The following is an 18,657-nucleotide window of genomic DNA, read 5'->3' as shown; positions in this document are numbered from 1 at the left end:
ACACGTGTGTTCTCTGCAAGCACGTGTGTTCTTTGCAAGAACGTGTGTTCTCTGCTACACGTGTGTTCTCTGCAAGCACGTGTGTTCTCTGCTACACGTGTGTTCTCTGCTACACGTGTGTGCTTCGCAAGCCATTGTGTTCATGTCGTCGTCACACTTTATGATAACCACTATTTTGTGGTGTTTCTCCATGCAGTTTCCATGCTATCTGTGCCGGATATGTAACCATAAAATCCGATCAATGATTTTGCTGAGCTTTGGAGCCCCGCTGATAATATTCCGAGTTATCAGCTGTATGAGGGATACAGTTGTGAATCGGTTCTTTATATATATACTGAGAGTTAAGCATGAGAAATTTTGCTGCTGTAGATCAATTTGAGTTGTTCAATTTACAGTATCCGTATTAAGACATTAATTTTTCCGAAATACTACGTACCGGTACTTAGATTTGTTCGTTGTACACTGGTCCTTCTAGTCTGTAGAGATTAGGCGAGCACAAACTTATCCAAGGGAATAATTTCGATGATGAATTGAGTTATCGATCGTTGGCAAGGCATAGCGCCCTGCATACGAGGCGTCGATGTAGAGAAAGGTAGGTAGCTGGGTATATAGGTATGGATCGCGACCCTGACCACGCCTTCTGCTGTGCCTCTGCCCTCTCACTCTTCCCCTCTCGCCCTCTCTCACTTACCCTCGCCCTTGTCTCTCTATATCTTTTTTGCCTTCTCTCTCCCACTCGCTCTCTTTCTCTCTCGTCCTCTCTTTGCCTTTCTCCCTCGTGCTCTCCCTCTCACTTTCCCTCTCACTATCCTCCTCTGTGTGTGGCCACTCGCACTTTCTAAGCACATTGCTTCAAAGATCTTTTTCAGCAGATATAACTTAGTTTTGTTTGATTGATATTCGGTGTAGTGTATTGCCTCTTCCCTGCATGCATTGATTAAGTCTGATCACGTATCAAGGCTCATCGCAACGTATTTACATTCGTTTAAAGTTGTCAGAACAGGAACTTGTAATCTGACGTAGGTGCGATGTTAACCTGTCGTTCAATGACATTACAAAGGTTAGCCTGAAGTACAACACCTGGGGACAGGTTAACCTGAAGTACAACACCTGGTGACAGGTTAACCTGAAGTACAACACCTGGGGACAGGTTAACCTGAAGTACAACACCTGGGGACAGGTTAACCTGAAGTACAACACCTGGAGACAGGTTAACCTGAAGTACAACACCTGGAGACAGGTTAACCTGAAGTACAACACCTGGGGACAGGTTAACCTGAAGTACAACACCTGGGGACAGGTTAATATAACGTACAAGATCATGCAGGTTCCGACTTATAAGATCATAATGGAATTCGTCTACGTTCTCTCTTTTCGATTTCGAAAGTATTTCGATTTCTTCTAGAAGAGCAGGTCTTGCTTTAATCTCGTGCACCTCCTTGACGATTTTATTTTTTTACTCCGTATAATTTTGTTCAATAACAGTGCCACCCGCACAACTGCATAACCTGGATAGTCATTCGTTAACATGGCTGTTGAATTTTTAATTGCAATGCAGGATCTACTCGATTTCAGTTCGCAATCCCCCGGTGTTTGCAACAAGTTTAATTTTATTTGCTTGACCTGACTCCATACGATCTCGATGAAATAACGAGTTAGTTGTCAAGTATAAAGAACTAAACTTCACTGAGTACTTCCTTTATTCGCTTCTATCTCTTCAAGAGCTCCAAAAGTTTACCATTCATTACATAATTTATATCAATTTTGCCATTGTCTTTTCCATCTTTAACCATCGTGAAATTTTATTCCGATTTCACGGGTTCAATATACCTCCTATTCTATTCTACGGCTATTGGACGAATTGGACACAGAAATTTAGAGCTTGAAAATAAATTTTGGGAGAGTAAAATATATCCAACTTGAAATAGATACTGCAACCCCTAAAGTGATAGCTTACGAAATCTCACTATGGCAATAAAACGTCGTATTACAATAGATGTATGGTTATTATAGTGCCCATATAGTACTAGCTGTTATCTGCGATAGGCTCTGCTCGATTTCACTAATTGTGACCAAAGTGGAGCGCATTGAAGTATTAAGTTATTACGAGAGTTTTGCGACTACCAATTTGGTCTTTAAGCAACGATCAGCTTTAAAAATTAAAATATCCTCTAATTTTCAGTGAAAAGTCACTGGCTATCTCACGTTTTACGATATTCGTTCCTGTCACTATTCCTGATGCGTGCCAATTATTGTCTACGCGTCTGTGAAATTTGCGTTTCTTTCGAAGTTTGTGTGTTGGTTTGAACTTTTTTATAAAGTCTTATATCGTTATCATATAGCCTACCTTAGAGCGCGTATTCCATATGTACTTTTCTTGACGAAATTCTGGATAACGGGAGTATCAAATATCATGGATTATCTATCATGAGCAACGCCAGGTTAATCTGCTAGGACACATATACTGATCAAAATAGTGCTGAAAAATTCAATTTAGACAAGAACGCTCTGCCAACCTTACGGAAAATATCGTCAGCGTGCCACGTATAGACGCTGCCATGCTCTAAATTCTTAACAGGTTCTACCTCTAGATTTCTCTCACGCATTTTATGCCTCTCGATTTGCACCGAATGAGAGTTTTTTCTATTAGCGATGTACTTTTTTTCGTCTTTTTTCGTGAAGGGTTTTGCCCCTTTTTTTGGCCCACAAAAAGGAGCGAATGAGTGCAACGTGCAGTAAAAATTTGTCAGTATTTTGACAATATGACCCATTCATTTTCTGGGTGTATATCAGTGCCTTTAAACGAAATATGTACTATCTCCATTGAGCTTCTAATATTTCTCTTAAGAGCGAAGTGAGAATAATTTTATGTTCGCATAAAGTCGATATATTATTCATTAAAATACTTTTCGTGTAAATTACTACTCAAAATATTCACTATCTTGTTATTGAGTTGTGAGAAGTTTGAAGTTGAATCAAACATTTTGAAGAAAAGACGCCACAGTGCAAGTAGACGGAAAGAGGTTTATCAGAGTATCAGTTCAAGCATCCCTGCTATAAAACCGATAGCCTTCATCTGGTAACATACGTTTCGCTGACATTCATGATTTATAAGGTCTAAGGAGTAGTCGGTGTATATCCGCATTTAAACACTGAATTCTCCTTGAACAACGAGTGCTACTTACCTGCGGTCCTGTGGGCAGCCAACTTGTTCTTCTTGTATATTAAAGCGCATAGTCCATTTGCAGCCGAAGTGCTTTCACCTCATGGACAGGTTCCTTTCTCACCACACGTAACGCTCAGCATCCTATAATCTCAGTAGATTTGTGCGGTTTAAGAATCCACTGATCACTTGCGCAGTTCATGCAGGTGCTTTTTCGGGTCCAAATCGTCGTGCTGGCGCATTTTCCCTTATTAATCATACTCGCAATTTACTTCTTCGAATTTCAGTGCCATTTACTTGGACCTCAATTGACAGGTTATGTGATTCTTCTTCTGCATTTCCGCTGGTCAGTAATCAATTATTTTCGTTTCGTATAATTTTAATTCTTGCCTCTAAAATATTTCTAATCGATTTATTGACACAATGAATGATTTACCCAAGTGTATCTTGATGTTATGACGTCACAGTTCGGCGGGTACTCCGCTGACAGTTTGTGCGACCGCATCGTGGACGCGGGGGCCGAGGTGCTGCTTTGCGCCGACGGTGTCTGGCGCGGCAACAAGCTTGTCCATCTCAAAGAGATCGCCGACGAAGGTGAGGCAAGAGTCGCTTCTTAGGCTCCTTTAAATAATAGTTGCAAGAAAATACTACATCTCTTCTTAGGCAATTATAATTCCAAGAAAAAATTACAATATATTATACAAATATAGTTGAAAATTATTTTAATTACAATCTAATAGTTTTCACTCACTGTATCGAAGTGTACTTCAATTAGAAGTAACTGATTTTTTTAGCTCTTTTTGTGCGTATAATTAGAAATATGTACATCAGGCAGGTAGTAAATTCTTCCTGTCATGAACGTTTGGGAGAATATGGTGAGACGAACAAAATCAGCGATCCGTTCAAATGCTGAAACCCACATCAAAATTTGCAAAATATCAGTCGAGAAAGAGATAGCAAATTGTTTGCCATACTTCGTCCGCCCTCCTTTTGCCATAAATCGTCCGCCCTCCTTTCGGTATATTATTGAATGACTTCTGACTGGGAGAGAGGCGGTCACCGCACCTCGTATCTTATATCTGTAGCAAACTGCGGTCACCGCACCTCGTATCTTATCTGTGACAAACTGCGGTCACCGCACCTCGTATCTTATCTGTGACAAACTGCGGTCACCGCACCTCGTATCTTATCTGTAACAAACTGCGGTCACCGCACTTCGTATCTTGCCTGTGACAAACTGCGGTCACCGCACCTCGTATCTTATCTCTGGCAAACAGCGGACATATCAGTACGTCACTCAGCCCCTCCAAGCTTCTTATCAATTGGCGTTATCAGTCGGCACGCTTCACGCTGTATAGGCGTGTGGAGGCTTCCATCTCATTTTTTCTTTTAGCGATGCTTCAGTTTTCTGAATAGATTCATAATGTTGGTAATTCAATATTTTGAATTGTTGTCAATGTATTCATGTGAAGAAATTGCTATTAAAATAATAGGGCTGTGAAAAGACTTCAATTTATTGATGTTATCCGAGCATCCTAAATGTGTCTTAATCATGCTATATAGGTCTGACTTCGTACACACAATGTATTGTGGTTAAAGTGAGTTAGCCTTCAAATATTATTCATATCAGTGAGTAGCTTGGGGAGGCTGATCCTCATGCGGTTTGTTGCCATCAACTTGTTACGATTTTGTTGTCATCAACTTGTTACGATTTTGTTGTCATCAACTTGTTTGTTGTCATCAACTTGTAACGGTTTTCTGTCGTTCCGATTCCGTATGATTTATTCCACAAATTGTTACCCAGTCATCAAATTCCGTTATTTTTCATCGAATTTTCAGCCAACAAGATATGCGGCAGCTGATGCATGTAAACTTTCTATAGTTTCTTTGGTTGTTTGTTAATCTTTATGATATTTCAGAGCTGTTGAAATTGCACTTTTTTATTTATTGCTCATACATCAAGATGTGTGGCAGCCGAGGCACGTAAATCTACATTATCTTTGGTTAATTGTTCTATTGTAATGTTTTTCAAAGCGGTTAAATTTGTATTTTGTACCTATTCGTGTTGTCAGCCATGAAGATGTGCAGCAGCCGCGGCGTGGAGGTGCGTCTGAATGTTGTGGTGCGACACATGACGCGCGTCACCCACCCTGCGTCGCTGCACGACACTTCCAACGGTCATCCCGCCAAGAAAACCCACTTCGATCACCAGGTGTGTTACACTGTTATATTTGTTAGCCTTGCATTTATTGCTGACTCATCTCTTCGATACTAAACAACTAACTATTAATTTAGTACAGTATTAAACTTCTGTTTAAAATTACAAGTGATTCCGTTTATTCGAGCTACGACAATAATCAAGTAACCATTATTTGGGTACCGTATTAAAGTTCTGTTTATAATTACAAGTGATTCCGGTTTTCTTGAGCTACGACACTAACCAACTAACCATTAGATGGGTTTTAAAGTTCTGTTTATAATTACAAGTGATTCCGGTTTTCTTGAGCTACGACACTAACCTGTTCTTCCGCCCTTGCTTGGCTGTTCCACTCCTCGTCGCTCCTGCAGGGGCGCTACAAGGTTTGTGCGACGACTGCGCTGCTCTGCTAAGCTATGCGTGTTGTGTGTTGTCCATTAATTTACAAGCACTGTGATTACCGTCTCCGCACCAAACATAAACATCACCCTGTGTCATTTTTGTGCAGTATTGTGCGAATCTTTCCCGTCACCATAATGCCAAGCTGATTTTTGCTTTAAAAATAGATAGCAACGAAAAGAACCCGAAATTATCAGACGTGTGTGGTATTAAATGAACTATAGGCATTCGTGGGCTTGTGTTTGTTGAGTGTTAGTGTAGTGTTCTTTTTTTGAGTTAACGTGTTCTTGCGATCAAATACCTTAACCCGGTTTTACGGTACGTATTGGTACTGCGAGAAAAATTCTACAAATAATTTCATGCGCAACTACGGACTTGATTTGATTGTAAGTTTTCCACCAACTTTGTAGGTTCCTTCGTAACTGATTGCTGTTATGCTGGCTGAATTCAGACGTGCACTACTTCTAAATTGACTGCAATCTTCCTAACTCTGTGGTTTCCACTTGTATGAAGGCTTTAATTTGCGAACTCTACATAATGTTTCCATGGAAGATTTCGATTTTTATTCACAACATTTTTTACTCCTAGTAGAAATTGTGGACAATGCCCCGACATGTTTGTTTCAGTTTTGTTCTCTGAGAACCAATTCAATACGATTTTTTCCCACTTGAATCCCTCGTCTGAAAGACTTATAGTGAAACCGAATTTTAAATTCACCCGAAAAACAAGTTGAATTGCTTAAATATTAAATCATTTTTCTCTAATTGGTTTAAAATTCTTTATTTGTTTCTAGAAATGAAATCATATTTGTCCCTGCGACTGTGAGAATGATAAATTGATCCTCATCCTCATATCAGCAAACTGTGGGTACAATTTCTGACACTGTTAATCTTATGATGATAAAGTAAGCCCAAATTTGACTTTGTAACCAACATTGTTGATCATCGCCCTGTCAATGTGATGTCAGTGATAATGTCACCGTGTGGTGCTTATCTTTGAGGATTCGGGCAGAAAATGTCATCAATGTGAAGTAATTGATCTGGTGTAGATTTGCACTCTACATATGCTCATATATTTCTTTATAAAATGCACTACTTCTGGATAAATCGTAAATATAGTACTGAAATTTACCGTAAATATCTTGTAGGTAAAAAATTTTGAACATCGCCTGGTGATGTACTGCTATTCTACATTAGATATTCTGTAGAGAAACATCGGCGAATGTCGCCTTGTGATGCACTGCTAGTGACACATCGACTTGTGGTGCACTGATGAGTATTTCGTTGTGATGCACCGGTTCAGATCTTTAAAGTTTTCACTTTTTATTCATTGTATCACTCATCTTAGGATGCACTCGATGTCTGCACCTTCTGACTTGCGTTCTAATGCACTCTTTCAGTTTGTATTCGTAGCACAGCTCTCTTGTATTCGTGGCTACACTTTCTTCGTTTAAACTTTAAGGTTCTGTTCAAATATTTGTGGTCGGTTTACCGTATTATATATGACCTTAGTATAAGTTTGTCTTGACTAATTGGTACCTCAAATGTTTTTTTTTTTACAAATGATCAACGCGTGTTATTTTAAACATTCTGGCTGAAATCAAATTTGATCAAACGTTAAAATTGTTTCTACCATTACCTTGGAGGCAAGAAGTGTTCTGATCTTCCAGGTGATCTTTAGTTTCATGAACTTATTATTACATTATACATTTTGCCACAGTTACGTTGTAAGGAATAATCGCTGTGGTATTACAGGTGACTTGGAATAGCGATGTGGACGTGGACTGGGAGACCGCGACGTCCTCCAGCAGCAGCGAGTGCCCCGTCGTGTGGCTGGACTCAGAGGACCCATTGTTCATGCTCTACACCAGCGGCAGCACCGGCAAGCCTAAGGGCGTCTTGCACACTGTGGGGGGCTACATGCTCTACGCCGCTACCACCTTCAAGTACTCTTTCAATTACCATCCTGGCGACGTGTACTTCTGTACGGCTGATATTGGCTGGATTACAGGACACTCTTATGTCACATACGGACCTCTACTTAACGGCGCTACCTCTGTACTTGTGAGTGTTGTTCACTTTGCTTTGTTTGACTTGACATTGTAGTCAAACAGAATGAACAAAATGTGTTGGGGCGGGGATGTTGGCTTCATAAGTCGTACGAATGTTAGCGTAAAAAATGCGTACGAATGTTAGCGTCATTATGCGTACGAATGTTAGCGTCATAATGCGTAGGAATGTTAGCGTTATAATTCGTACGAATTTTAGCGTTATAATGCGTACGAATGTTAGCGTTATAATGCGTACGAATGTTAGCGTTATAATGCGTACGAATGTTAGCGTTATAATGCGTAGGTACGAATGTTAGCGTTATAATGCGTACGAATGTTACGATTAGCGCCCGCACTCTCTCCAACGGAGTAATGCATACCGGTATCTATCATACCGCCCTCCCTACTATTTGAATGGAATGTAGTCTCTTCTTCGAATAATTTATTTAATCTGAGTTTAATAATTGTAACATTTTCAATATACTTTCTTAATGTCCGATAATCGTAATGTTTGATTAATGTTTCTTATTTCGTTAGTTCTATATTTTGTCTAATAGACGAATTGTGACGACGAATTGGATTGAGGGAAAAAATAATTCAATTGAGCTGAATGCATCAGCTTGACTGCCGAAAATAGCCTAATTAGCGTGGAATTTGCGAATGAGGACACATTTTTATTTAATATCGAGTATTGAACGTCCGATCTTTTATGTTTTAGGCATCATAAACGTTTAGTTAACTCCGCAAAGGGTTCCATGTTCGACGTTAGGTCTGCGTCAACTATACAAAAGAAATGTTCTTCAAATTTTTTAAAAGACATCTGTGGTCGTGATTTGTCGACAAAATATTTTTCATCCTCTACACATTCTGTACCAAGGTAACATTCTTGCATCTGCTTTATCTTCTTTTATCATTGTTATGCGAACACCAATTTGGCAAATAGAAAGAGCGGGATTATTACTTGAGAATCTTGCGAGTATGAGTTTGAATGAAAAAAAAGTTGTTTTGTGTTGACAGTTCGAAGGCGTGCCGACGTATCCCCACACCGGCCGCTTCTGGGAGATCATCGAGCGCTACAAAGTGAGCAAGTTCTACACAGCGCCCACCGCCATCAGGACGCTCATGAAGTATGGCGACGAGCCTGTCAAAAAGTGAGTCAAGTCAAAAACTGAATGTAGTCAAAAAGTGAGCCAAACAGTGAATGTAGTCAAAAAGTAAATCATTACGTTATAATCGCACCTAGTTATAGCATTGTTGTACCCATGCAAGCCAAAAAAGGCTAAGATACGTTTCTGCAACAGCTTCGAACACAACCGAACTTAATAACAATCTCGACCTTATATCAGCTACTATTTCCTTCATCCCGCTATAGATAAGACAAGAATAATGCAACTAAATAAAGTTCTATATGGTGTTGCTTTGCCGCAGGTTCGACGTTTCGTCACTGCGCGTGCTTGGGACGGTGGGTGAACCCATTAACCCCGAGGCTTGGTTGTGGTACCACCGCGTGGTGGGCGGCGGTAACGCGGCCATCGTGGACACCTTCTGGCAGACCGAGACCGGGGGACACGTGATCACCCCCCTGCCGGGGGCAACCCCCACCAAGCCAGGCTCAGCGGTCAGTGGCAGAATCATTTGGACTTTTTTGAGCAACCGTCAGTGACAGAATCATAAGGAATTTTTTAAGCTACCGTCAGTGACAGAATCATTGGGACTCTTTCAAGCTACCGTCAGTGACAGAATCATAAGGAATTTTTTAAGCTACCGTCAGTGACAGAATCATTAGGAATTTTCTAAGCTACCGTCAGTGACAGAATCATTAGGAATTTTCTAAGCTATCATGAACAAATAGCATTTAGAACTACTCTAAAAAATATGACAGCCTCTGAAAGCCATATAATTTCATCCCGTTAATAACGTGAGCTAGAATTATTCCATAATTATGAAGCCAGGAGACTTGGAACAGTGATGTAGACTGTATGTAACTATAAGTGCGGCCGCTCAGCAATTATATGCACTAATACCTTCTGGTCGCAAGATAAGTTATTTTAAATGTGACGTTGAAAATAATCTTTCCATGCTGCTCCCTCCTGAATAGTAATGTGTCTTAGATTTACTGGCTTGACTTTTTCTGTTTGAGGTTTTCGTTGCGTCGCGTCGCGGCTGTTTAATCATTGTGCTGCTTGCTGGTATGTCTTCCGTTACAACTAAATGCTGCTCCAGTACCATACTAACGTGATGGTCGTACGGTGACATGGTAACTTCATACAATAATATATGTATTTTGCAGCTTGTGTACCGCCTTACTGTAATATGGTACCTTGATGCACTAAATTTATTTTGCATTTCGGAGCTCCCGTAAAACGATAATGCGCGTGCGACTCTCTTCTGTGATAATGATCCTACATTGCCATGCTAACATCATACAATTATTCTAATAAATTTAATATAGTAATAATACTTTTATTTTAATTTGCAGTGTTTCCCGTTCTTCGGGATCTCGGTGTGTCTGCTGGACGAGGCTGGTGAGGAGATCGAGGGCGAGGGTGAAGGCTACCTCGTGTTCCGGCAGCCGTGGCCTGGCATGATGCGCTCTGTCTATAACAACCACCAGCGCTTCCAGGAGACCTACTTCCAGAAGTTCCCTGGCTTCTACACTACCGGTGATGGTCGGTATCGAACTCTGGCTTGTGTTTGTTGTTTATTGGTGATTGTATCTTGTTCTATTATAGACACTTTTATATTATAGTCAGACTTTAAAAATAATCCATACCAGTTTGAGGTATAAAATACCCACCCATTACAAAATTATCTACACATTACTAGGCCCCCCAAACTTGTTCAATAGTCATTCAGAACCTATTATAATGCAATGAAATAAAAAAAATTGACCACCAGATATCTCCTTCATGTCAAAATCCATCAAGACAGTTTTCCGATTTTATTTAATATTTGAGCGCTGTTTTAGCAAATTTTTGTCAACATTTCTAGAGGAATAAATTTCACCAAATTTGTTTAATATTTTATGTTAGCGCTACCTAAAGTTTGTGTTTATTATTAATTTCAACTATTTGCTAATGTAATTGAACGCAAGAATCGTGGTGTTAATATTGTTTGATTAAATTAAAGGTGCACGTCGTGACAAGGACGGCTACATTTGGGTGACGGGCCGCATAGACGACATGCTTAACGTCTCCGGCCATCTTCTTTCCACCGCTCAGGCGAGTTCTCATCTTACGGAACTTTTCTTCATCAATGAAATGGCCATCACCTTAATTGGGAATTTGGGATGCGAAAGGAAAAAAATTGAAATGGATTTGCAACAATGATTACCCCATACATCAAAATTACATCTGCCATATTGATAACTAACGACATAGTTGAATTATCTTATGTTTTCTTTACCTGCCTTGCATTTACTGTTCTCCAAGTGCAAGTTTTGTTATTAATATAAAGTTTCCATAGTTTATTGCTATTCCCGCCTTATTTAGCTAATGAGTTATGAATTATTTTAGTATCTATACATTTCATTTCTCTCAAGATGCAAGATGTAGCTTCCATTTCTACTCGTACGTATTAATTGTACGATACTGTTTCTGTTGTGCAGGTGGAAAGTGCACTTGTTGAAGTAGAGCAAGTTGCCGAGGCAGCAGCAGTAGCGAGACCACATCCCGTCAAAGGAGAATGCCTTTATTGCTTCGTCACTCTTAAACAAGGAGAGAAGTTCACCGAAGAACTCGTCGCCGACATGAAGAACAAGGGTGAATATGATCTATTTATCATAAAGTGGTGTCAGCTTAGATTAGGCCATTTTGGCCTGTCGCAGACTCTTAACCACTTTACCAATTTCGACCCTGCTAGTAAAGGGAACACCTAACTCTCTGCTCCAATTTTAATGATCTGAAAACCACTCGACCCCACCGAGCTTAAATAATCTCCCGTGTTTTGCTAGAGGTATAATCCTACTGTAAATTTTCTCATGAAGGGAATTATCCCTTGTGTTTTTTAAATGAAATTAGATTCAGTTCATTATTTTAAGGTGAGTTACCTTACTTTTCAGTTCGAAGCAAGATCGGCCCCTTCGCTCAACCTGACTACTTGCAGCTGGCACCAGGATTGCCCAAGACTCGCTCAGGCAAAATAATGCGGAGGGTGCTCCGCAAAATCGCCGTTGGCGATCGTGATTTTGGTGATATAACAACTCTTGCCGACCCAACGGTGGTGGAGCTTCTTTTTGAGAATCGTCCTGCCAACGCTTAGACGTGCGTTTCAATAATGAACAGCAACCACTCTTGATGAAAAGAGTTGAAGGAGCTGAATGGTTGTGCATTTGACAATTTTGTTAACTCGCCATGCTTTTATTTTAGCATCGATGTGAAGTACTGTGTAATACTGCCGAGCGCGACGATCGTCTTAGCTGGCTTCTTAAGTATGGTGAATTTGATAGCCAGAACGGCTGGTTACAAGATAGTTATGAGATTTGCTCCGTATATTTTGGACCACTAGAAAAACGTTAAGAATTTTATTTTTTCAACAATACCTTGACTTTCCATAAGGATTTGCCTTTATTTTTGACAAACGATTGACGAAACTTTGATTTTACCTTCTTAGCCTTATTTGTTCACTTAATAGTGAACTTAACTGAAGTTAATACTCTATTAACTCGGTAGAGATGATTTAGTATGACGGTCTGTTGCTTATTGTCTGCGAGTGACATGTACGAAATTCCTTGTATAAAATATATCATTATAAAATGATTTCTTTGCTTATCAGAAGCTGATTTTAAACGCTTAGTTGATGTTTAAAAAACTGTTATAATATTGATAAAAAATATTTTGCTTAGTTTTGATGTCTTTTGTAGAATTTTCGTTCGTTTCTTACATACTTTTCTCGTAGATGAGGAAGAATTGTTAACTTTTAATCGTTTAGGTAGGTCACGGACAATTACCGTAGCCCGCAGACAAGTACCGTAAGCTGCGGATAAGTGCCGTTTCTTCGCGTAGGTTTGCACGGGGCAGTGACCGTAGTCATGTCGCTCCCCGAGATTTTCTGCACGTTGATGTCAAGCGCACTTCGTTGTTGTATTCAATGCACAACTGTTGCTGTGATGTGTACTTTGAAATGCCACACAATTCCCCTACCTGTTCATATTTCTCTAGTATTGACTTATTGTACATTAAATTTCCGTCACCTCGTTCCCTTGTGTCCTGAAAGCTTGTTATTTATGGACAAATTATTTATTTTAATAGAGTTTCTGTATACATTGGAAGTAATTCCCTTAAGGTCAGAATGCACGCTTTGGAAATACCTGGTGACAGATGGAATTTGTTCAGACTCGACTGGTGCTCGTAATGCTTGTCTTGGTGAATGGCGTGTATGATGTCAGTTCAATGTATGGCTCCTTATGGAGCGCCAGATGAATATTTTATTGATGCTCCGTCATCGTGTTCGTGCTGATGTTGTCCAATTATACACGTATGATCAACAAGGTTTTATTCACTTTAGGTTGATATTGGTTCTGCTGGAACGACCTTGACAACCGCCATACAATGAATCATCTTCGAATAAAAACATCAGGTGAAAAAAAATAGATTTTTCAAACATTTTAAAAGAAAGTTGAAAGTTACGCAAGAACAAATTTAAATTTTAGTACATCAAAGATCGTATTTGTGTGTGTCTGGTCGACGTAACTTTTGGGTGGTGCTCATCAAGGCCGATAAAATTTTTTCAATACACCTAACTAATCCAGAAGTGCTGAATATATAATCCAGAAGTGCAGAAGACCTAAATATAACCGCATTCAGTTATCACCGACTTATTTTATCAGAAACTTGTACCGAAAAAAAAATTATACCGAAAAAAACGTATACATTACCCAGAGAGGTGCAAGAAAAAAATCAGAATGCCTCGAAATGATAAGAGGATAAACCGAGACCACTCCTTGCGTCCGTAACGCGTATCATTCCTGGTTCATGTCATACCAGGAATTTTATCCATCAACCGATCTTAACATCGTCCGATGCATTACTCGACCTTGTGAACTCGTGCTGGCTCACGTCACGACCACGCCCACGTCACGACATCGTTGTAGCAGCTGGCCAATGAGAGCAGACGTGGTCGCCTCGTCGCCGTGCGACGTGTCAATGTCGTGGTCCCAGGCACATACATCGTCCAAGTCGCACTCGCTCGCTGCATCGTCAACACCTGCAGATATTAGCAGGTTGACGATGGTATAACTGGTGTTATAATTAGCAATGGTTTAGATGTCTTGTGATCAACAGACGTAACCAAACTAAATAATGTGCGTTAATGTTCTATTCAGATAGTAAATAATGTGCGTTAATGTTCTATTCAGATAGTTATCGGTATGGGTATCGCACGAGCAATTCATATATTTAGGCAAGCTCGAGTGTAAAAAGGTTTAATTTATGAACACCAACGAAAGAATATTCGTTCGTAATAAAATGAAATATACAACATTCTCTCGACTGCTTAGCTCAGTGCCTGCCAAACTGTGGGTCATCGCTCTAGATTGGGCACGAGTGTTCCTGTTAGGACTTTGAAGATAATGCTGCTCTTTCGGGTCTGGGCAGAGATTAACGAAACTGCTAAGTTCACGTAACTTTTCGTACTTACGTTCAAAAAGTTACGTATTGCGTAAGTCAGTCAAAATTTGGCATTAACAAATATGTCTTACGCAAGACTCATCTGAAAAGGTATTATCGAAACCATGCAACTAACTGACCAATCAGAGGTTTCGAATTTGCCATTCCTAGCTCCTGTCGACTCAGTACGCAGTGCGCCTGGATGAAAGGTGGATGTATTGTGTCAGCGTCATCTGCGTTGACTGACTAGGGAGCATATGGAGAAATGATTGAGACGTTGTCTAAATAGCAATGACAACGCCTTGATTTCCCATTCAAATTTTGAGGACTTCTTAGAGAGCTACCTAGAATTTAGAACATTTTGTGAGTTGGAGTTCAACTATAAGCGGAAAAATAAAGGAATTTGTGTACGTAGCTAGAAAAATGGTTGGCTTGTCAAACTCCTCTTAGTTTTGAATCAAAAGTCATGAAGATATTATTTTAGAGAATGATCATACAACTCTTAGCTACGAATATCAAGATTTGCTTGCAAATTATAGCACAAAGGAAAAGAAATTAGCTGGCTTAACTTAATTGAATTTTTTTCTCAAAAAGCACCGTTTTATTTAGCACGATCACATATTATGCCTATGTTGAATTATTGACAAAATTCTATCACAATTCACCGTGTTGCAAGTAAATCAATAGTTTTATATTGCTTCGGCACACTCAAAACGTCTACGTAACTCCACTTACGACACCTCCGAGCAGGCGTAGAGCTACGTACGGCTTCTTGTACGTAGCTTCCCGCCCAAATGTTTTGATAATACCACCGCTAGAGTTACTTCTTCATATCAGCACTTACGCCACACGTAAGTCGCTACGTGTACTTAGCGATGTTTTGATAATCCGGCCCCTGGTTCATCTTTGAACGTAGCTGCGTCTTTGACAATGAATGCACTTCCACGTAGACATAAATGAGGTCATATTACCGTTTGGAACTACTGAAAACTAGGAATATCCTGAACTAGAGGAATAAGGGCGATGATTCTTGCCGAAGTTATGAAGCATAAATTATATACCTTTGGTAAACTTCCAGCCCCTGTTGACGCGTGCGTCTGGTGACGCAGACACGCGGACAGTGACGCACTCGTTAGGGTAGTTCGTCCGGAAGTATTGCAGATCAGACCTGCGCCGCATGTCGCTCACGATCCACACCGGGAAGCTCTCACCTGCACGATTTAAAATGGATTACACTTAACCCTTGCCAGACTGCATAATTCTACATGTTATAATCGCACCTTCTGTATGTACAGTTGCGTCCATGCAGTCCGAGAAAAGTTAAAAAATGATATTTATTTTTTGGATGTTTCTTGAATAATTACGTGTAGATAGCGTTATGTCACGTAGGGTTAACAAATAATTTAAAACATTCAAAACGAACAAAAAACCGGTTAAGTTACCACAATAAACATAAAAATGCATACCAATTAAATCAGAACGGATTCTGTTATTACATGCGAACACTTGCTTTGTACTTCGATGTTACATTATAGTTGACAAAAACTGCAGTACATTCTAAAAAGTAAACGACAGGGAAATCGTTACAATGATATTACATCAGACGAGATGAATGACATAATTTGACCGACCTTTAGCCAGATGAACAGCTCTGATGATGAAGTAAGATGGGTCACGAGCCCTCACTTGTTCGCCCCACTTGATCATGTCGTGGCGGTGCTGCTCTTTATACTGCGACGCTGTCAGCAGCTCAGTGTAGTCCAGGCCGTGTTGAGAGGCGTATTCGTGCTTCAGCGGCGCTGATAAGCGAATTATTGTCGCGCATGGCGGAGGAAATCTGGACGAAATTCTAAGATATTAGTGCATTGATTCCTTACATGTATGTCTTATTGTGCGCCGTTAGTCCATATCGTTTTTTTTTCATGAAACAAGTAAAATATTCTAGTTTAATTCAACGAAATAAGGTTTCATTCATGGATAATTGACCTTAGTTCAGCGTTTTTTATTAATCAGAAAGTTCTTGGTATGTAAAGCTGATGCGAGTTGAAACTTTCACGTTGAGCGCTGCACGACCCACCATTGAGTTATAGGGTCTTTTTTTTCGGACAAATTCTGCAATTTAGTTTTTTAAATTGCGTTAGTGGACAAAGATTTATGATGGCAGTACTACCTCTACAAATTTTAAAATGTACAGACATAAGGAAAATTTAATTTTTGCACCGGAACGTACAAATTTACTAGTATATTTTGAATTATAGGCCTTTTTATCCGCGGACTTGGCGTTTTTAGGCCATCTGCCGGCGCTGCCTTGTCGTGCCGCACTCAACGTGTTGAAAAATGCATGAAAATAATTCCAAGAAGTATGATGAACCAAGCGAATAACTAATATAGAACTGGCTGGCTGAAGCCATTAACATTTCCGGTAAGAATTACTAACATGACCAACAAATTCATAAATTTCAACTAACCTGGAGAGCAATTTTTCAGAAATGAAATCTTTCCCTGACTTTCGTTTTCCAGAAAACAGAAAAATTATTTTTGGTTGTGTCATGAATGTTTCAAAAATATCTCAGAAGATACTAGCCCACGATAAGCGCTCGGTGAACGCTTCGTTGAACGAAGTAAATTCAATCTGAGGAATGAAGTTAAAATTATTTTCAAAACACAGCCAAGTCGTGCCAGAATTAAGAAAAAATTCAATTTTTCAATTCCTTGAGAAGAGAAATTCTTTCCGCTACTAAATGCATGATCGAATACTTTTTGTCATAAAATGCAACACGTTGTGAAGAATGTGATGAACTACGAATACCCCTTTTTTACCGTAGAATTTATTAGATTTTCACATACTAGGAATAACTTCATTGGGAGCGTTAATTCGAGTCCAGATTACCAAACAAAACACTCAATTTATCATCGATTTTTTGCAGATTCAAGGGTCAGATCTGTTTGATCACGAGTTTAAAAAAATGAAAAAACGACCGTAAAAAATGCATTTCATAATGCTTCGGGGCTAGGGCAATCCAGAGGTCGCCCCCACACACTCTACGGCGCACCAAAGCCGCCCTGAGGAATGAGAACCGCAGCTATATACCTATATTATATACTGACAACTATATATATTCAAAGCTCTCGTGAGTAAAGGCTCCATCCTCGGCCACGCATCATCCTTCATATCAGGGAATCGAACACAGGCATTCCCGTCCTAACATTTCGTTCAAGCATCGCCGTCTAGCGTGTACACACCTTGATTAGCTGAAAAAATGTCTGTCACAGGTGTCATCTTAACGTGATCTCGTTAAGTAAACTCCTAACAACTCAGAATAGAAGGGCTTTTCTAATGAAGTTCAGTATTTCAGTTCCTAATTATTGAAAAAGCGCTCATCGGGTCATCTTACCAGCACATCTGTCCAGCTGCCATAAATTTCAACGACTCGCCATCTTTAGAGCCTCTCAACAACTGCCTTTTTTTTCTAAAGGCTGTCGTGCTTACTCATTCATCCGCACTGCTGCTATATTTTACAAGAGATCATTTTTTTTAATTGCCCATCTTCACAGCTTCATTAGATTACAACAGCTCGCTATCATACCTGTTAATGTGTACAGCTGCTATATTTTGTAACGGATCGCAATTTTAATCGTATATTTTCACATGTGCGACAGATTAAAACGGCTTATCTGTTACTCCTAAACGTTTACATTGCTCTTCATCCTCCTTCAAGTCGGGTTTAGAGGCAGCTTCATTAAAAAAAACCGTCGTAATCATTCTAATGATCCCAAACGAGGCCGATGGTCAATGCAAAAAAAAAAAATCGAAGCCGCAGGAAATGTGCGATTATTTTGCGACTCACAAATGCGGATTACTGTCTCGTAATCAGGCGAGATCTAAGTTTGTTTGATTTGTTGAAACCATAACAGAAGTGAGCTTGCTTCATGCGACTGGGTGGAGAATTCCCGCTTTCATTGATACCGCGCAAAATAAGTTATGCACATTTGAAGTCGATTTAATCAAAACAAAAACAAGGGACCGCAAATAATAAAATAATATCGACACTTTCCTGCATTAAAAATAAATTAACTGATTTAAATTAATCAATCACTTTATTCTCCAGCGGTCACAAAGTTACCCTAATGTTCATTTCGCCTTGACAGACGAGATAATAAGACTCGCACCTGCGCACCTTTTCTGAAATTTTCCCATCATTTCTTTAGGGCAAAAGCTAATAACCTCGGACATTAAAAGGAA

General features: G+C 39.7%; 2 protein-coding genes across 4 annotated transcripts in view; one reads left to right on the top strand and one right to left on the bottom strand.

The window, feature by feature from the left end:
• Window positions 1–13,297, top strand: part of LOC108675331 (acetyl-coenzyme A synthetase, cytoplasmic) — a 23,370-nt gene extending 10,073 nt beyond the window's left edge. The window contains exons 3-12 of one of the 2 annotated variants that reach the window (XM_018163330.2): window positions 3,631–3,757; window positions 5,236–5,375; window positions 5,732–5,743; window positions 7,514–7,822; window positions 8,827–8,960; window positions 9,238–9,427; window positions 10,289–10,478; window positions 10,939–11,030; window positions 11,417–11,570; window positions 11,870–13,297. In XM_018163330.2, the coding sequence (XP_018018819.1) occupies window positions 3,631–3,757; window positions 5,236–5,375; window positions 5,732–5,743; window positions 7,514–7,822; window positions 8,827–8,960; window positions 9,238–9,427; window positions 10,289–10,478; window positions 10,939–11,030; window positions 11,417–11,570; window positions 11,870–12,069 (1,548 nt within the window). In that variant the 3' untranslated portion in view covers window positions 12,070–13,297. The remainder of the gene's footprint in view (window positions 1–3,630; window positions 3,758–5,235; window positions 5,376–5,731; window positions 5,744–7,513; window positions 7,823–8,826; window positions 8,961–9,237; window positions 9,428–10,288; window positions 10,479–10,938; window positions 11,031–11,416; window positions 11,571–11,869) is intronic. The other variant, XM_018163331.2, reaches the window with a different exon arrangement.
• LOC108675332 (phosphomevalonate kinase-like) lies at window positions 13,288–18,039 on the bottom strand. Of its 2 annotated transcripts, none has more exons than XM_047881617.1 (4): window positions 16,883–18,039; window positions 16,046–16,263; window positions 15,476–15,625; window positions 13,288–14,013 (listed from the first exon to the last, which is right to left on the bottom strand). In XM_047881617.1, exons 1-4 carry the CDS (start codon window positions 16,963–16,965, stop codon window positions 13,862–13,864), a joined length of 603 nt encoding a protein of 200 aa, XP_047737573.1. In that variant the 5' UTR covers window positions 16,966–18,039; the 3' UTR covers window positions 13,288–13,861. The 2 variants fall into 2 exon arrangements, with proteins under 2 accessions (XP_047737573.1, XP_018018822.1); XM_018163333.2 differs by having other exon boundaries at window positions 16,046–16,251; window positions 16,883–17,760.
• Window positions 18,040–18,657: the final 618 nt, after the last annotated feature.

This window comes from Hyalella azteca, unplaced genomic scaffold (genome assembly GCF_000764305.2).
Source record: "Hyalella azteca isolate HAZT.00-mixed unplaced genomic scaffold, Hazt_2.0.2 contig8388, whole genome shotgun sequence".
NCBI lineage: Eukaryota > Metazoa > Arthropoda > Malacostraca > Amphipoda > Hyalellidae > Hyalella > Hyalella azteca.
Note: the sequence above shows the minus strand (reverse complement) of the source record. Positions and strands in the feature narration are given on the sequence as shown.

Coding starts and splice junctions, on each gene's coding strand:
- LOC108675332 (XM_047881617.1), bottom strand. CDS start 16,965: ATGACACAACCAAAAATAATTTTTCTGTTTTCTGGAAAACGAAAGTCA. Junction 16,264..16,882: donor TCTGAAAAATTGCTCTCCAG/GTTAGTTGAAAT, acceptor CTAATATCTTAG/AATTTCGTCCAGATTTCCTC. Junction 14,014..15,475: donor GGGCTGGAAGTTTACCAAAG/GTATATAATTTA, acceptor TAATATCTGCAG/GTGTTGACGATGCAGCGAGC.